Source organism: Schistocerca piceifrons, chromosome 1 (genome assembly GCF_021461385.2).
Source record: "Schistocerca piceifrons isolate TAMUIC-IGC-003096 chromosome 1, iqSchPice1.1, whole genome shotgun sequence".
In the NCBI taxonomy this organism is placed as follows: Eukaryota; Metazoa; Arthropoda; class Insecta; order Orthoptera; family Acrididae; genus Schistocerca; species Schistocerca piceifrons.
The window spans coordinates 284,547,347-284,561,139 of record NC_060138.1 but is presented as its reverse complement, the minus strand read 5'-3'; the positions used below and the strand labels follow the sequence as shown (position 1 = coordinate 284,561,139).

At 35.3% G+C, this 13,793-nt stretch overlaps 1 protein-coding gene across 1 annotated transcript in view; it reads right to left on the bottom strand.

Annotated features, from left to right (window-relative positions):
• Positions 1 to 1,770: 1,770 nt before the first annotated feature.
• Positions 1,771 to 13,793, bottom strand: part of LOC124794306 (actin-interacting protein 1) — a 193,307-nt gene continuing 181,284 nt past the window's right edge. Inside the window, exons 13-15 of the mRNA XM_047258085.1 lie at positions 6,542 to 6,692; positions 6,354 to 6,463; positions 1,771 to 2,445 (exon numbers count right to left, since the gene is read on the bottom strand). Of these exons, the coding sequence (XP_047114041.1) occupies positions 6,354 to 6,463; positions 6,542 to 6,692 (261 nt within the window). The 3' untranslated portion in view covers positions 1,771 to 2,445. The remainder of the gene's footprint in view (positions 2,446 to 6,353; positions 6,464 to 6,541; positions 6,693 to 13,793) is intronic.

Below are 13,793 nucleotides of genomic sequence, written 5' to 3'. Positions count from 1 at the left end.
ATCAGTGTTCACTGATACAGTGTATTAATTCTTCTAACTCAAGAAGCTAATGTCTATTGCTGGGCTGGTATCTATTCTCACCAGTAAAAGGAATTCTGTAATTATGTGACCTGCTAAATGTTGAGTGCAGAGCTGGTGTATGATATAACAGTCACAATTCCGTTGCTTTATTATTACTGGAAGGTAAACTGAAGCTATGGCTATTATTTATTCAAGAGGCAAGAGTTATGGTAACTTACAGTACATGCCCAGTAACCTTTAAAAACTGTAAACTGATTCATCAATGGCAAATAAATGTTGAGTTAACGTTAAAAAGTAGAAAAGAAAAGGAAGGACAACAAGGTGGTGGTGGTGGTGGTGGCGACACATACTTCTCAGGCATTTTATTGTGGAAAACACGGTCTGACCAGTTTATTGATTTCGAAAGATATACAAACTTTCTCCTCATTTTATAATAAGAATGCCATAATGTGGTATGATATTTACCTAAAGAAAATCACACAAGAAGACATCAATATGGTGTTTATAAAATTTTAATTTAACAGATTTTCTTTTTTATATGAAAGCTTCAAATCAAGACATTTTACTGTACACAGCCATAACAACATTCCTTGAACAAATAAATATAATTAAGGAACATCAAATGCAATACTTATAGTTTAATTAAATGCATTGTCCATAGATTAATCTAATTTTTGAACACTAAAAAGTAAATAAAATCATTAAAAAACTGATAATACCCAAAAAAGTTCTATTGTAAATATATCTCTCAATGATTTCTTTACTGAATAAAATACTGTTCAACAGTAACCTTCATTTTACAAAAGCCACACATGATATGGAAATTTCTAATTTGAAGGTTACAGTTTTTATAAAATGGTGAAGTAACGTAGCGACCACAAAAGCACTAGGCAATAAATTATATATGAAACTCATAATGTAAAACGACACTGCTAATGATTGTTCTTCAAACAGAGGAAACTACACAACCTGAATACCGAAATAAAAACAGAATAACAAAGTATACCTATGTTCCTGACTTTCAGAGGACATTAACTGCACCCAAATTTTCATCAAAACAAAGCTACAACTTCTTTGGTATGTAATTTCCAATCAGTGCATTTTTCACAATATATGTTCAGGAACCAGAGCTACCACAAGTTCACATATTAATACAGGTAACGTGAGATATTTCATTACTCAGGAAATGCCTGAAAATTATTTTTGGTGTACAGACAACGTAAATGCACTGCCTGACTCCATGTACATTGAATATGAATTTAAGAGTTTCTGGCAGTGATATGCTAATTTATATCACATCAATATACAAACATTTTAAAACTACACAAATATAGTTTGTTAGGGCCTGTTCTGGTTGTCCAATTAAGACATGTGGCACTATTATGTGACTAACATTTGCCACTGACATACCTAGTGAGCAGCTTTGTGGAAGTGACTGCTGTCCATACCAAACACTACAACCATTCAACTGTGAATATTTTATCCAGAAAGCAATTCTAATGAGTGCACAACCTTCCCAAATTGTGTGTGAAGTTTCATATCAGTTTTAATAATAAACAAATCCTTACCATTTAAAGTTGTAAAAGAATCTGTAAAAAAAATTAAAAGTAACTCCTCCTCCCCCCCCCCCCCCCCCCCCCCCCCCCCCCCCCGTGTGTGTGTGTGTGTGTGTGTGTGTGTGTGTGTGTGAGAGAGAGAGAGAGAGAGAGAGAGAGGGGGGGGGAGAGAGAGAGAGAGAGAGAGAGAGAGAGAGAGAGAGAGAGAGAGAGAGAGAGAGAGAGAGAGAGGGGGGGGGGGGGGGGGCATGGGAAAGAGGGACATATATCATGAAACAAATTGTTGTTCCGTGTCTTTCAAAGTATTTCCATTTTAGACAGGCAAGGACTAAATTGTCTTGCTTTTTTGTCGAGTTCTGAAAAATCTACAGCTGATTGTTATAAGGTGTCAAAAGACTCATCCAATTGATCACCATCTACTAAATCCCATGACAGCAGTTATTCACTGATCACCATATTCTAACGAATGCAGAGTTTGGGTCTAAGTATGTTTGAATACAAACACTGTACACATTCCTCAAAAAATAAACTTGATGGGTTGACACATGAGTGAGAGAGCTTTATAATCTTCTGCTCAAAAACCTGCATAGCATAAGCTATAAATGCGACAGAGTAATACAAAAGTTCTCTTAAAAAAATATTAATTTTAACACAGGCTCAACCCATCTCTCATAGTTTCATAGCCAAACTGTTACCTTTTCATTTTTAAGAGCTGCACATAGTACAGAACATATAAAAGTTTACAAAGTGCTTTGTGTCACTAATAAAAGACAAAAATGACCCCTGCCTTTGAAGAAGTTCTCTGTCTTGCTGTAGCATCTTTACAATCATGGTTCAGCTTCTTGTTTTCTGAACGTTGTGCATAATCCTGAAATTATAACACCACTCATCAAATTGAGATTACATATATTTAACATAATCCATAGTTCCTCCCATAATATATTAGAGATATACAACTGCTATTGAGTCAGATCATTACATTACCATTGATTCAAGCACTAACATAACTATGTATCACTTCTGACTAAATGAAGATGATGTAAAATGGTCAGTTACCGTTCAAATGAATGAGAGGTGGTTAGTTAAGTGTTACATTTTAGTTACTGTTTTTAATACCTAAAAGAAACTGATCTATGCTCACAGTTGGTTATACAGATTTTGCTGTGTCCATCTCCCCTTGGATGTGAATTACAGTGAGTCAATATAAACAAGTTTCTTGGTCTACTTTGAAGTACATGATTACAAAATCTCCAGGTGGACACCTTATTATTCTGACTTTTTGTATAAATATTTGTTAACAAAATAACAGGTATTTTGTTTCAAAATTCCTAAGATATCTTCTAATTAATTTCACTATATTTGATGTTTTACCAAATAATTTGAAAGCTCCTTAACCCTTTTGTTACAGCAGTCTGCTCTGCTGTGTGGCGTCACTGATCAGTGCAGAGTACCATGCATGAACTGTGCACACTGCATGCCAGTAAGCTGATGTGTAGGTTATCTTATTTAAGTGTTACGTAACAATATATTTGGATTTTACAAGTATTATAAATAAAAATGCAATTTAGGATCATTCAGAAGATTATTAATAATGTAATTCAGTATAATAAATTTGGAAACATGGGTCAACACACAAACCCACATTACAGTTTTTACACTCATACTTAGATTCTCGTTTTCTGCCATCTGCACTGCAAACAACACATTTTCTGTTTCGGTTTCTTCCCACCCTAATTAACTGCAATTGAAATTTTGCCATGGATACCGGTTCTTTCCTCTTGTGTTTATAAAGGCAATAGGCCTTCCACACACAAATGTCCAGTAAGTGAAAGAAATATTTGCGATACCATTTCAGAGATTTGTGTGTTGATTCCACAGTGCTTATAACCATGTCTGCTTTATCAACTGCACCCACTAAATTATTATAATCCAATAAACATACTGGTTTCTGGATAACTTTTTCCCCACTGTGCTCGATTACTGTAGCAAATTCATCTGAGCGCATGGTAGAAAGCATATAGACTTCTTTTTTATGCATACACTTTATGAATATTAAATTTTTTCACGACCGCGAGGTTGTCTGTCCTCTTTTTAATCATTCATCAATTTCAGGCATTCCTTTCCTTTTCTTTCTTACAGTCCCACACATATTTGTGCAATTATTGTGTAGCATTCTAAATAAACCTCAGCTGGAATGCCAATTATCTACGTAAACAGTATGGGCCTTTCCTAAATAGGGCTTCATAAGTGCTTCACCTATTGCTCCCGATTTTCCAGTATCCTTATTTTTGGTGTCCACCAGGGTAAATGATCTGGCATAAACAATTACATCTTGTACAAACCCTGTCTCACAGTCACAGACAATAAAAGATTTTATTCCAAATCTGTTTCATTTTGACGGGATGTATTGTATGAAAGACATCCGCCCTTAGTATAAAAAGTAAACTTTCATCTATGCACAGCTTTTGGAATGGTTGAGATGACTGACTATTTTTTTTTTTTTTTTAATAAATCAATGACGTTCCGTATTTTGTACAAATGATCTTTGGTAGAACTGACATCACGGTTAAAATGTAGCATTTGTAGTAATTTGAAAGAGCAGACTCCAGCCATTACTTTTCCAAAAATATTGCTACACATTAGTTTGTCTTTACTCCAATACTCTATTAAAGATAACTTCTTGTTGCGCGTCATTAAAAATGATATGACAAAAAAAACAGTGTAGTTCGGCTACTACAGTTCCTTCTGAATTGTTTACATTATTATTATCTTTCTGAGACCAATAGTGATTTGTTTCATTTGTAATTAACTCTACGAGACCCTCAGAGATGAAAAGCTGAAAGTAATCTAATATTTTCACTGAGCAAGTTATGTGTACTTTAATCCCTGAACTTTCTGATGCAAACTTGTGTATTTTATGCACAAATATTTTTGACATCCATACTCCATGGTCACTGTTAATGGGTTCAATATTCTCCGCTTCTGATTCTGAAGTACTACATACAGCTCTTCTTTTCTTAGTTTTTATAAGAAATGTAACAATATATTGATTTTCATTATCTGAATCATCCCTGAATCAGTGAGTCCGTTAGCAAATATAATTCTTTTTGAACTCCTTTTTAGCATTCTGAAAGGAAGGTACAATATTTTATAAAACAAATTAAACATAGCTATAAATACAATTTTCAAATTAATGTTATGAACCTTGCAAAAATTAGTAACTGTTTTCCAGTGGCCTGTAATGCTTGAAGAAAGATTTATGCTGACGCTGCCTATATATGTTGCTTGTACGCTTACAGCAGCGCGTGGATGTCTGCTAAATATGGCACTCATACGTACAGAGCATTGTGTGGACACCGGCAAACTATGGCGGCACTCATACACATAGAGCAACACATGGATGCCGGCTAAATATAGTACTCGTAATGAAAGGGTTAATAACCACTAGAAATAAATTTATGGGATGCTGTGTCTCTTGTAATCCATAACTAGGGAATTTCAACCACTCATTAGCAATGTACACTTTTGAAGTGGGGGGGGGGGGGGGAGGAGGACAACCCTGGCAGCAACAAAGTCACAGTTACATGAAAGGCATGCTACAAAAATATTCGACAATCATCATCTTTCATATGACCGAGCTGAAGTAGTACGCTCCCTCCCACAAAGTATTATAACACTGAAGATATATCTAGAAATTATTTTGGATTAAAATATTTCTTTATGAAACAGCTCCATCTTTTCAGTCTACCATTACTTAATAAGCAAGTGTTTACACAACATAACAAATATGAAATAATATGCTGTATCAATTTTCCAGATATTTGAAACGTATACCTTATAAATTGTCCCCAGAATTCTCCCTCCTTCTGAAGAGAAAAAAATCTCTTCTCACTAATTATTCAGAGTCCTTGAAGAAGTTAAACTTCCCAATGTATGTAAAGTCTTGAAAGTCTGGTCCTGAATAAATTCAAAACTGCACAGTAGAAACAGCTAAGTAAGTCTAAGAACAGATGGCCACTCACCTATCAGATTCAAGTGCTGAGTGCTGGAGAGGCCCAAAAAAAGAAAGAACTAAGAAGAGATAGAACCCCTGCCCCCCCCCCCCCCCCCCTCACTCTCTCTCTCACACACACACACACACACACACACACACACACACACACACACACACACACGAACAAACACAAACCTGTTTGCATGTGCATCTGAGGTTGCCAGTCATATCATTATCCTTTTCCATCTTAAAGACATTTTTAGGTTAGGCTTTACCGTGACTGTTACTGACATTAAATGAAACAACCACTGGAGGTACTCTAGTTTACTTATTTAATGTTTGCCATTAGATATCAGTTTAATTTTTTGTCAAAAGTAATCCTAAACCATATTCTATAATAGTGTCTTGTTTCTCCACTAGGCAGTGCCACAAGTTCAAAAATCGTAACACAAAACACACACACACACACACACACACACACACACACACACACACAAATGTAATACTAACTAATGTAAATCCACCCGATGATGGAGGTTTAAACCTTCGAAACACGTCGTGGAAATAAATAAAACGGTGACTGGTAACAGTGAACTTGTTGTTTCATTTAATCTTAAAGACATTTTGCTAGGTGGAATAATATCAACAGGGCTATGGGAAATACATGTAATTTAAATGGTAAAGACATCTTAAAGACAATTTGCTAGGTGGAATAATATCAACAGGGATATGGGAAATACATGTAATTTAAATGGTAAAATGTGTTCTGTTTCATACATTACCTAAATAGAAGATATTTCCCAAATTTTAGTGTTGCAGTCTTGTCCCACAGAAACAAATGTATCATTGTCCAGCCACACCAGCCGAGTAATCTGACTCTGTGGGTGAGCATCTGTAAATAAAAATGTAACACAGAAGTTGTTTTGTAGCTATAAGGTGTAAGAACAGTCTTGTACAAATAAGATCTTACTTTTAATAATTGTGTGCTTTGCAGGGTTCTGTACACTCCACACAATTATAGTTGTATCCAAGCTTCCACTGGCAACTAAAAGAGAATTTGGTGACCAAGCAACAGTATTGACTCTGGCATTGTGGAATCCCCATTCTTTATTGTGAGCCAACTGGAAAATAAACACAACACGTTATCAACTTCAAAGAAATACTCCACATATCTTAAAATATTTATTGTTAAAAAATGTAAGCAAAATTTGTCACATCCAAATCTCTACAAGCAGAAAGACTGAAAGGAATGTTGAAAGAGGAGTATCCTGTAAACAAAGAATCAGATAGCCTTCTAGAAACTATGTCAGAGCACAACTCTTAACACAAAATATATTGAGAAATTGACAATTTTTAGCGAAAAACATGAAACCGGTAGTTTTTACAGAATTTTGAAAAAGTTGGTGTTATTTCCATTATTGCATAAAAAGTCTCAAATTGGAAGGAAACAGTTTATAGGTAACTGGTAGTTATTGAATGCTGAAACTGGATTTTGACTTTTTTCTCAACACTTTATTTTCCACATAAAGAACTAGGGCTCTAGATGTGATGCCAAATTAAAATACCCTACCTCAAGTGAACTCCATTCCCATATCAGTTTTTGTCGTCGATGTCGCATTTCTGAACATTTTTTCATAAATATTCATAGAGAAAATGACATGTTTTTGTTTAATAAAATTCATCAATTAAAATATATATTTTCATAGCTCACAAGCATAAATACAAGAAAGATCAATAACAGCACTTTACTCCTGCAAATATGTAAATCAACGTGGCATCTGATTGCATTCCAACCTTACCTACACTGGTCTATGCAAAAGCTCACATTGTCACCACAAACTTCAGTCTCAAAACATTAAAGAAATACTGAATAAATACTGAAACAAATACTCTCAGCATTCTAATTTGCACCCAAAACACTTGTTTCACCACTCAAAACACAGTTGCACAATGTCAGTGTCCTATACTGTGATCGACTGATATAAGAAAACTGAGCAAGCACGATGCTGATTTGTGTGTTTGTGTAACTTCAACGCTGTATTTCCTGGTTTTTGTATTTATATACATGTGTTACATAAATATTCAATTTAAACTGATGCAAAGCATTAAAGATCTTTCAAAACTCTGGCATTTTCGGTACTATTGTTCTGCAAAAATATCGGGAAATCTGATATTGCTGGACAGAATCATTACATATATTCTAAGTTAAAAGTGTATGAAAACTGCTTAATTACTGAGGGAAAATGAATATCTGATGATTAAACCAGCAAGATATTGAGCAATAGCAAGGGACAAATACATCATGCAAAGTTGAAGGAAATATTAAGAGACACTGGGTTGCACCTTCAAATAAAGCTAACAACTCTCATAACCACAGATCAATGTAAGTCTGTATTCATAGCTCTAAGTTCTTGTTTCAAGCATGTGATGATGATAAACTCTACTGATGTTGACATGGCAAAATGTCTTGTGAATGTGGAATCTCATAGGATATGAGGGCATTGTTAAATGTCTGGTATTGTGCTGAAGGCAGTTTGTTTTCTGTGTTCAAATTTTGACTACGGGCAACTGATTTTCTTACTGTAGTGAAATGTTGACAGACTGACAGCATGACGACTCAGAACAGAGCTTTTATGTTATTACAATGCTATCTTCTGAAAAACTTTCAACAGTTTATCATTGCCGAGTTTTTTTCTTTAATTTATTACATTTAAAGTGTTTAATAAAAATTATTTCTTTTTTAAAAATAATTCACATAAATGTGATCTGAATTATCTGTAAATATAATTTAAATGATATACATATTTTCAGTTTCAACATAACACTGAGAAACAATCAAATAAGACAATTTTTTTTTCTTTTAATGGACAAACATTTTGTGAAGGGATTTGTGAAAAGTAAGAAATAAAATAGATTAGAGAAATAAAATACGTTAGAGAAGTACAACAGATTAGAGAAACATTTGACACACTTTTGGATGATGCTCTAAATCATGTACTGCAAATGAGGTGTCTCATACGCTCTCTAATCTATTTTATTTCTTACTTTTAGAAAAATCACTTCTCAAAACATTTGACTTTTTTTCACTTTTTTTAATTTTGAAGTTTTGTTCAGAAAGCATGAAATATAATAAATTTAAACACTCATCAGTTTTCTATTATTATTAAGGGCATATTTTTTCAAAATGGAAAAAAGAATTCGATAATTTCTACGCCAACACAACTACTAGTGCAAACTATCTAACCCTGGAACAAATGAATCTTTTAACACTTCGTTTACATAACTAGATTTCCCTCTAATCAACTATTAAGTTTTTCTTAATTATCCTGGTTACTTCCAAGGTTTTTTTATTTTTTTTTTTGGGGGGGGGGGGGGGCACCTTACATTCTCCATTTGGCTATTAAAATTTGGACAAAAATACAGCAAGTAATTTTTACAGTCTCCCTGCTCAAAAATCTGACAAAAAAATAAGGAAAGTACTTCAAAAATAAACTGTCAATAACTTATACCAAAATCAGCAAAAAGTAGCACCAAAATTGGCAACAAAAATAAAACAATTTTTTCCTGACACAAAGTATAACTAAATAATGTGAAACAGCAGTTTAAAAAGAAGAAGAAGAAGAAGAAGAAGAAGAAACTTTGTGATTTGTTGGTCTGGCTATATATAGCCATGGTCAACTCTAATTCTGTGATGCACAATATAAAGTACTGGGCCTATTGGTAGGGTTTTCCCAACTGGACAGAACTCAATTAGGCAAACAGACAATGTACATATCACTGCCCTGGCCCATTCTTTATCCCTTCCCATCATACAATCGTATGGTGACGGTCCAGTCTGACGAATAAATATGAATGTGTCCCTCTCCAACCTGCACAGTGTCTTGAGTAAATGTATGTAACCTTCCTAACATTGATACCTTACAGAGAAAAACACTGACATTGACCAACAATAAAAATTAAGATGTTTTGCTGTCATATGTTTACAACATGAAATGGTCAAGCAGACTGCCAGCTCTGGCAATATCAGTCAGAGATCACTCAAAAGGCTTCAAGTCATGCGACACCAAGAGTTCCAGCAAACTTGTCATTTTCTGGCTGAAAGCATGTTAGAAAATGATGATTCAGTCTTTTTTAAATCTATGACAAAAGATGGAGAAATCTCATGAGGAATTATCTACAATATTAGAGCAGTTACACATGGCTGGCTGATAAATGGCTAAAAAATGTTTTATCCCATCTCTTAGGAAACTCACTGAAGTCTGCATCCTACAATGCTAAGAAATGACATGAGACATACCTGTTTCTTAGCCAACTAAAATGAAGAGCAAGTTTCCATTAAGTTTGAGTATAAAACAAAATGGGTTACATATATCACATCACTTTTTAATGATGTTGATCATGACACTAACAGTTTTAAATGAAAATAAAAAACCCTCACCTTCAAATGGACGCAGTCTCCCTTACAAAAATGTATTTGTGTGTTGGACGGCACCAGGACAGAATCAGTTTCTTATGCAAGGTTTGATCGAAGTTTCATAAACAGATGTGTGGCATTTCATCTTTTTTCAAAACACAACATACACACTCCACAAAGTACATGGTGAAAATGTTATACCTTGAACAGTAACTCTCACATCAGCTGAAACGTGCCAAAGAAGTGCACTCTTCATCACTCAGTACCACCTAGGACTCTAACAACTACATTCACCCGGGCTTTGATTGCCTCTCATGTGGCCTGAAAATGAGGAATAACCTACCTATAACAATCCCAACTCGAGCAAATATAGCAATCTACTGCTCATTCAACCATAATATCCTGTCTGTGTTTATTCCTGTCCTGCTTGAAACCCTCTACACTTACGTCATTACCTGTAAAGAGCAGATATAAGACCTTTTTCAGTGTTTCCTACTCTATTAAAGTCCAGACCACATGTGAAAGTAATATCACACAGCACCTTCACTGCTACTATTGCAAAGCACTCTACCTTGATATGGCCATAAAGAAACTATTAACTCAGATAACTATCAACCTCCAAACTGTGGCCAAAGGCCAACTAAACCATTCAGCTGCTGAGCTTTTTGCACAACACTCCTTTGTTGTTTTTAACAGCTGCTTTAGAATGTGTCCCAATTGAAATCACACCATTCATGCCCTCTCACTGCCCAAGCCCACTTTTTCTAAACTGAACATATCTTAACTCTGCCTCTACAAGGGCTAATCCCAAACTTAGTTACCATAATTGAATATAAAACTAAATAATTTTATGTTTATTTGTAGACACATCTCTAAACTACTGACACACACTGAAATCCCAGCACCTCGGTACTGTAGCACAAAGCCTAGAGTACACAAAACAAACTAGAGCGTCGCCTGAGTAACGTGGAGACAAGTCATTATCATCCCCTCCCTTTTATCCTCTTCAACTCCTCACACACCATTATAACCTGCTATCATCACAATAACAACATTATCTTTCTAGTTTTCCCTATGCCACACAATTGAGTCTCTCTCTCTCTCTCTCTCTCTCTCTCACTACTACTACTACTACTACTACTCTGAATTTTCCACCTTCACTCCTGTACTCCCTCATTGCTAGCAATAATCTTTTCTAACTCGCTGCTCCTCACCGGTACCTCAGTCCTCTCTCTCCTGCTTTCACCCCCCCCCCCCCACTCCCCCCCCTCCCCATCCTGCAAGCTAAGATGCTAAGATTGTCCCAATTAATGAGCAGCTTGGGCTACTGATATGGACACCAGTTGTCAGCGTATCAAAGATTTTACAAAGGATCACACCACTGAACACGAGCTTCACGAATATGTGCAGTGATAGCCACTGTTAACGCACAACACGGACAGTCCAACCTCATACCAGACAAGTGAGCACAATCTGTGATGATAATGGATGTTGGGCTGCACGCACGTACTTTGCAAGCCAAACACTGTGCAGATGGTGACTGACAATAATGTGGCTATGCAGTTACAGCATGCACTTTGTTAGGAGAGAAGACATATGTATGGGTTAAAAGAAGCTGACATGGCCATATAAATTGATAAACATTCAGGATAGCTCCAATGGTCGAAAATAAAGTCTACGCCCATACCAGTCAGGATTAGCAAACGTCAAAAAGGGAAATAAGCTCGGCCACTGTGCACAGTGGGGGGAAATTGCATTGAATAATTTTTTTTTTCCTTATATATAAGCTATATGTAAACTGCACGAGCTATAAACCAACGACACCACCAAAGATAAATTAATGAGTTTTTTGCGACAAGGATAATGTTTTGATACATTGTTAAATATCTGTATGAAACAAAGTAAGAAATACTCTCTTCAATTTATTTATTCATGTATCTTCACCCTTTTGTTTTCGGGAAGTGGTAGTGTACAGACGTATGCTTGGCTCTGTTGCACCAGCATCATTAAAAATGTGTATTTTAACTGTTCATTAAAAGTATTATAAAAATTTATTAGAAAAGGAATATTTATCTGTTCATCATGTCACTTGACACAGAGATGCTGCATCAAGAGGTTTGGTACAGACAAGAATAATTCACACCGTATCTGGAGGAGCGTTCCTGCATCGAAACTGTCACACTCAAGACTATATACAATGGAATTAATGTGAAGGTAATGACTCAGGCTTGATAGGCACCTACTGAATTTTGTTTACTTATACTAAAAATATTGTGCTTCGTGTGGCATATTGTCAATTTCGATGGTTAGGATGATTATTTGGTACGGCACACTGCCGGAATCAGCAGTACACAATGCAAATTATGTTTATTGACCTTGAATGTAAAGATATTAACGATCCCTTGATATTGGTATCAGTTTAAGTTCACCCCAGATTGTGCACAGATTCATAAATTACCTTCATTTTTTTTTTACTATGCTTTCCAATTATTCAAGCACTTATTAATCCATTTCCACATCCTTATTCATAGGATTTTAATCCACAAATGAAGATCTTCGTACTGGACTCTTAACACTGATGCCATACTTTTAATAGTTATTTATAGCAAAGATAGTCTCTCTTAAAATACTATCTTGAAATACATCATTCTATAGCACAACAGAACATCACTATCTATTATCTATTTATCTAAAGTCACATAATGACTTTGAGGTTAATATAAATATGGGACGATGTCCCAAGAAACTCCTATTCGTCGAACTATTGAGGCTCATAAATTCAGATAGTACCATAGGCCATCCAAAATCAAACTTACTAGCTACTGCCTACAGAAGAAAGACTCTTGTATAGCCATCCTCAATCAGATCATATCATCATCAATAGATAATTTGTATGTGAAGAAGACATTGCATTGATTCTGAAAGTTAGGCAGAGATGTGTGTGACTGTTGGCTTACAAAGTCTTTCCAACACATACAGCTTTCCTGGTAGTAAAATTGGAGATGGATTTGCTCAGAGTTTCCAATATGGTGCATACTATATTCTATTATGTCTAAGCACTATGTTTTTTACTGATCATCTTATTAATCACTCTGTGATGGCAGAAAACTGGATTCCTTCCCAACCTCAAACATAGCTAAATGCCAAGTAGGACAAGTTATGGACTTACATCAACTGTTGACACACATCATCTTGCTCTGTCAAGTAACAAACATGTGATTAATTTTATAAGAGATTAATAATTAGTAATTTACAAAAACAGTGTTGTGATATTACCAATTATGATTAGTTCAGGAATGACACCTATGACACTGAATAAGGTGGACAAAGGCAGGTGAATTTCAAGAAAGTAACTTTAAAAGTGGTTTACAGCCTTTATGAATTCCAACACTACTAAGACAAAACACTAACACTCAAATTACTCACATGTTGTACACAAACACATCTCAGTTACAGTACCACAAAATGAAGCAAATCTTTGTGCCGTACATAACTGCAAAATAAATGAAGGGTAAGCATGAGAAAAAGTATTCCTAATACAATTCAACAAACTGCAATATATGTGCTAGTCAGCCTAACAAGGGAAAGAGTTGACAGTCCAACTATGGTTCCCCAGTTATGAGAACAATGCCTGAAAGTGATGTGTTTCATTCCTAGGCATGTGTGAGGACTCATTTTGCATTGTAGTATCATGGTACTGATGGTATATTTATCTTGAGCTCAGTGATTATTTGCAGCAACAAGCAGGCATCCTGGTAAATCTCGTCTCCATGGGACTAGTGGTTGTGATGATGTCTCTCAAATGTGT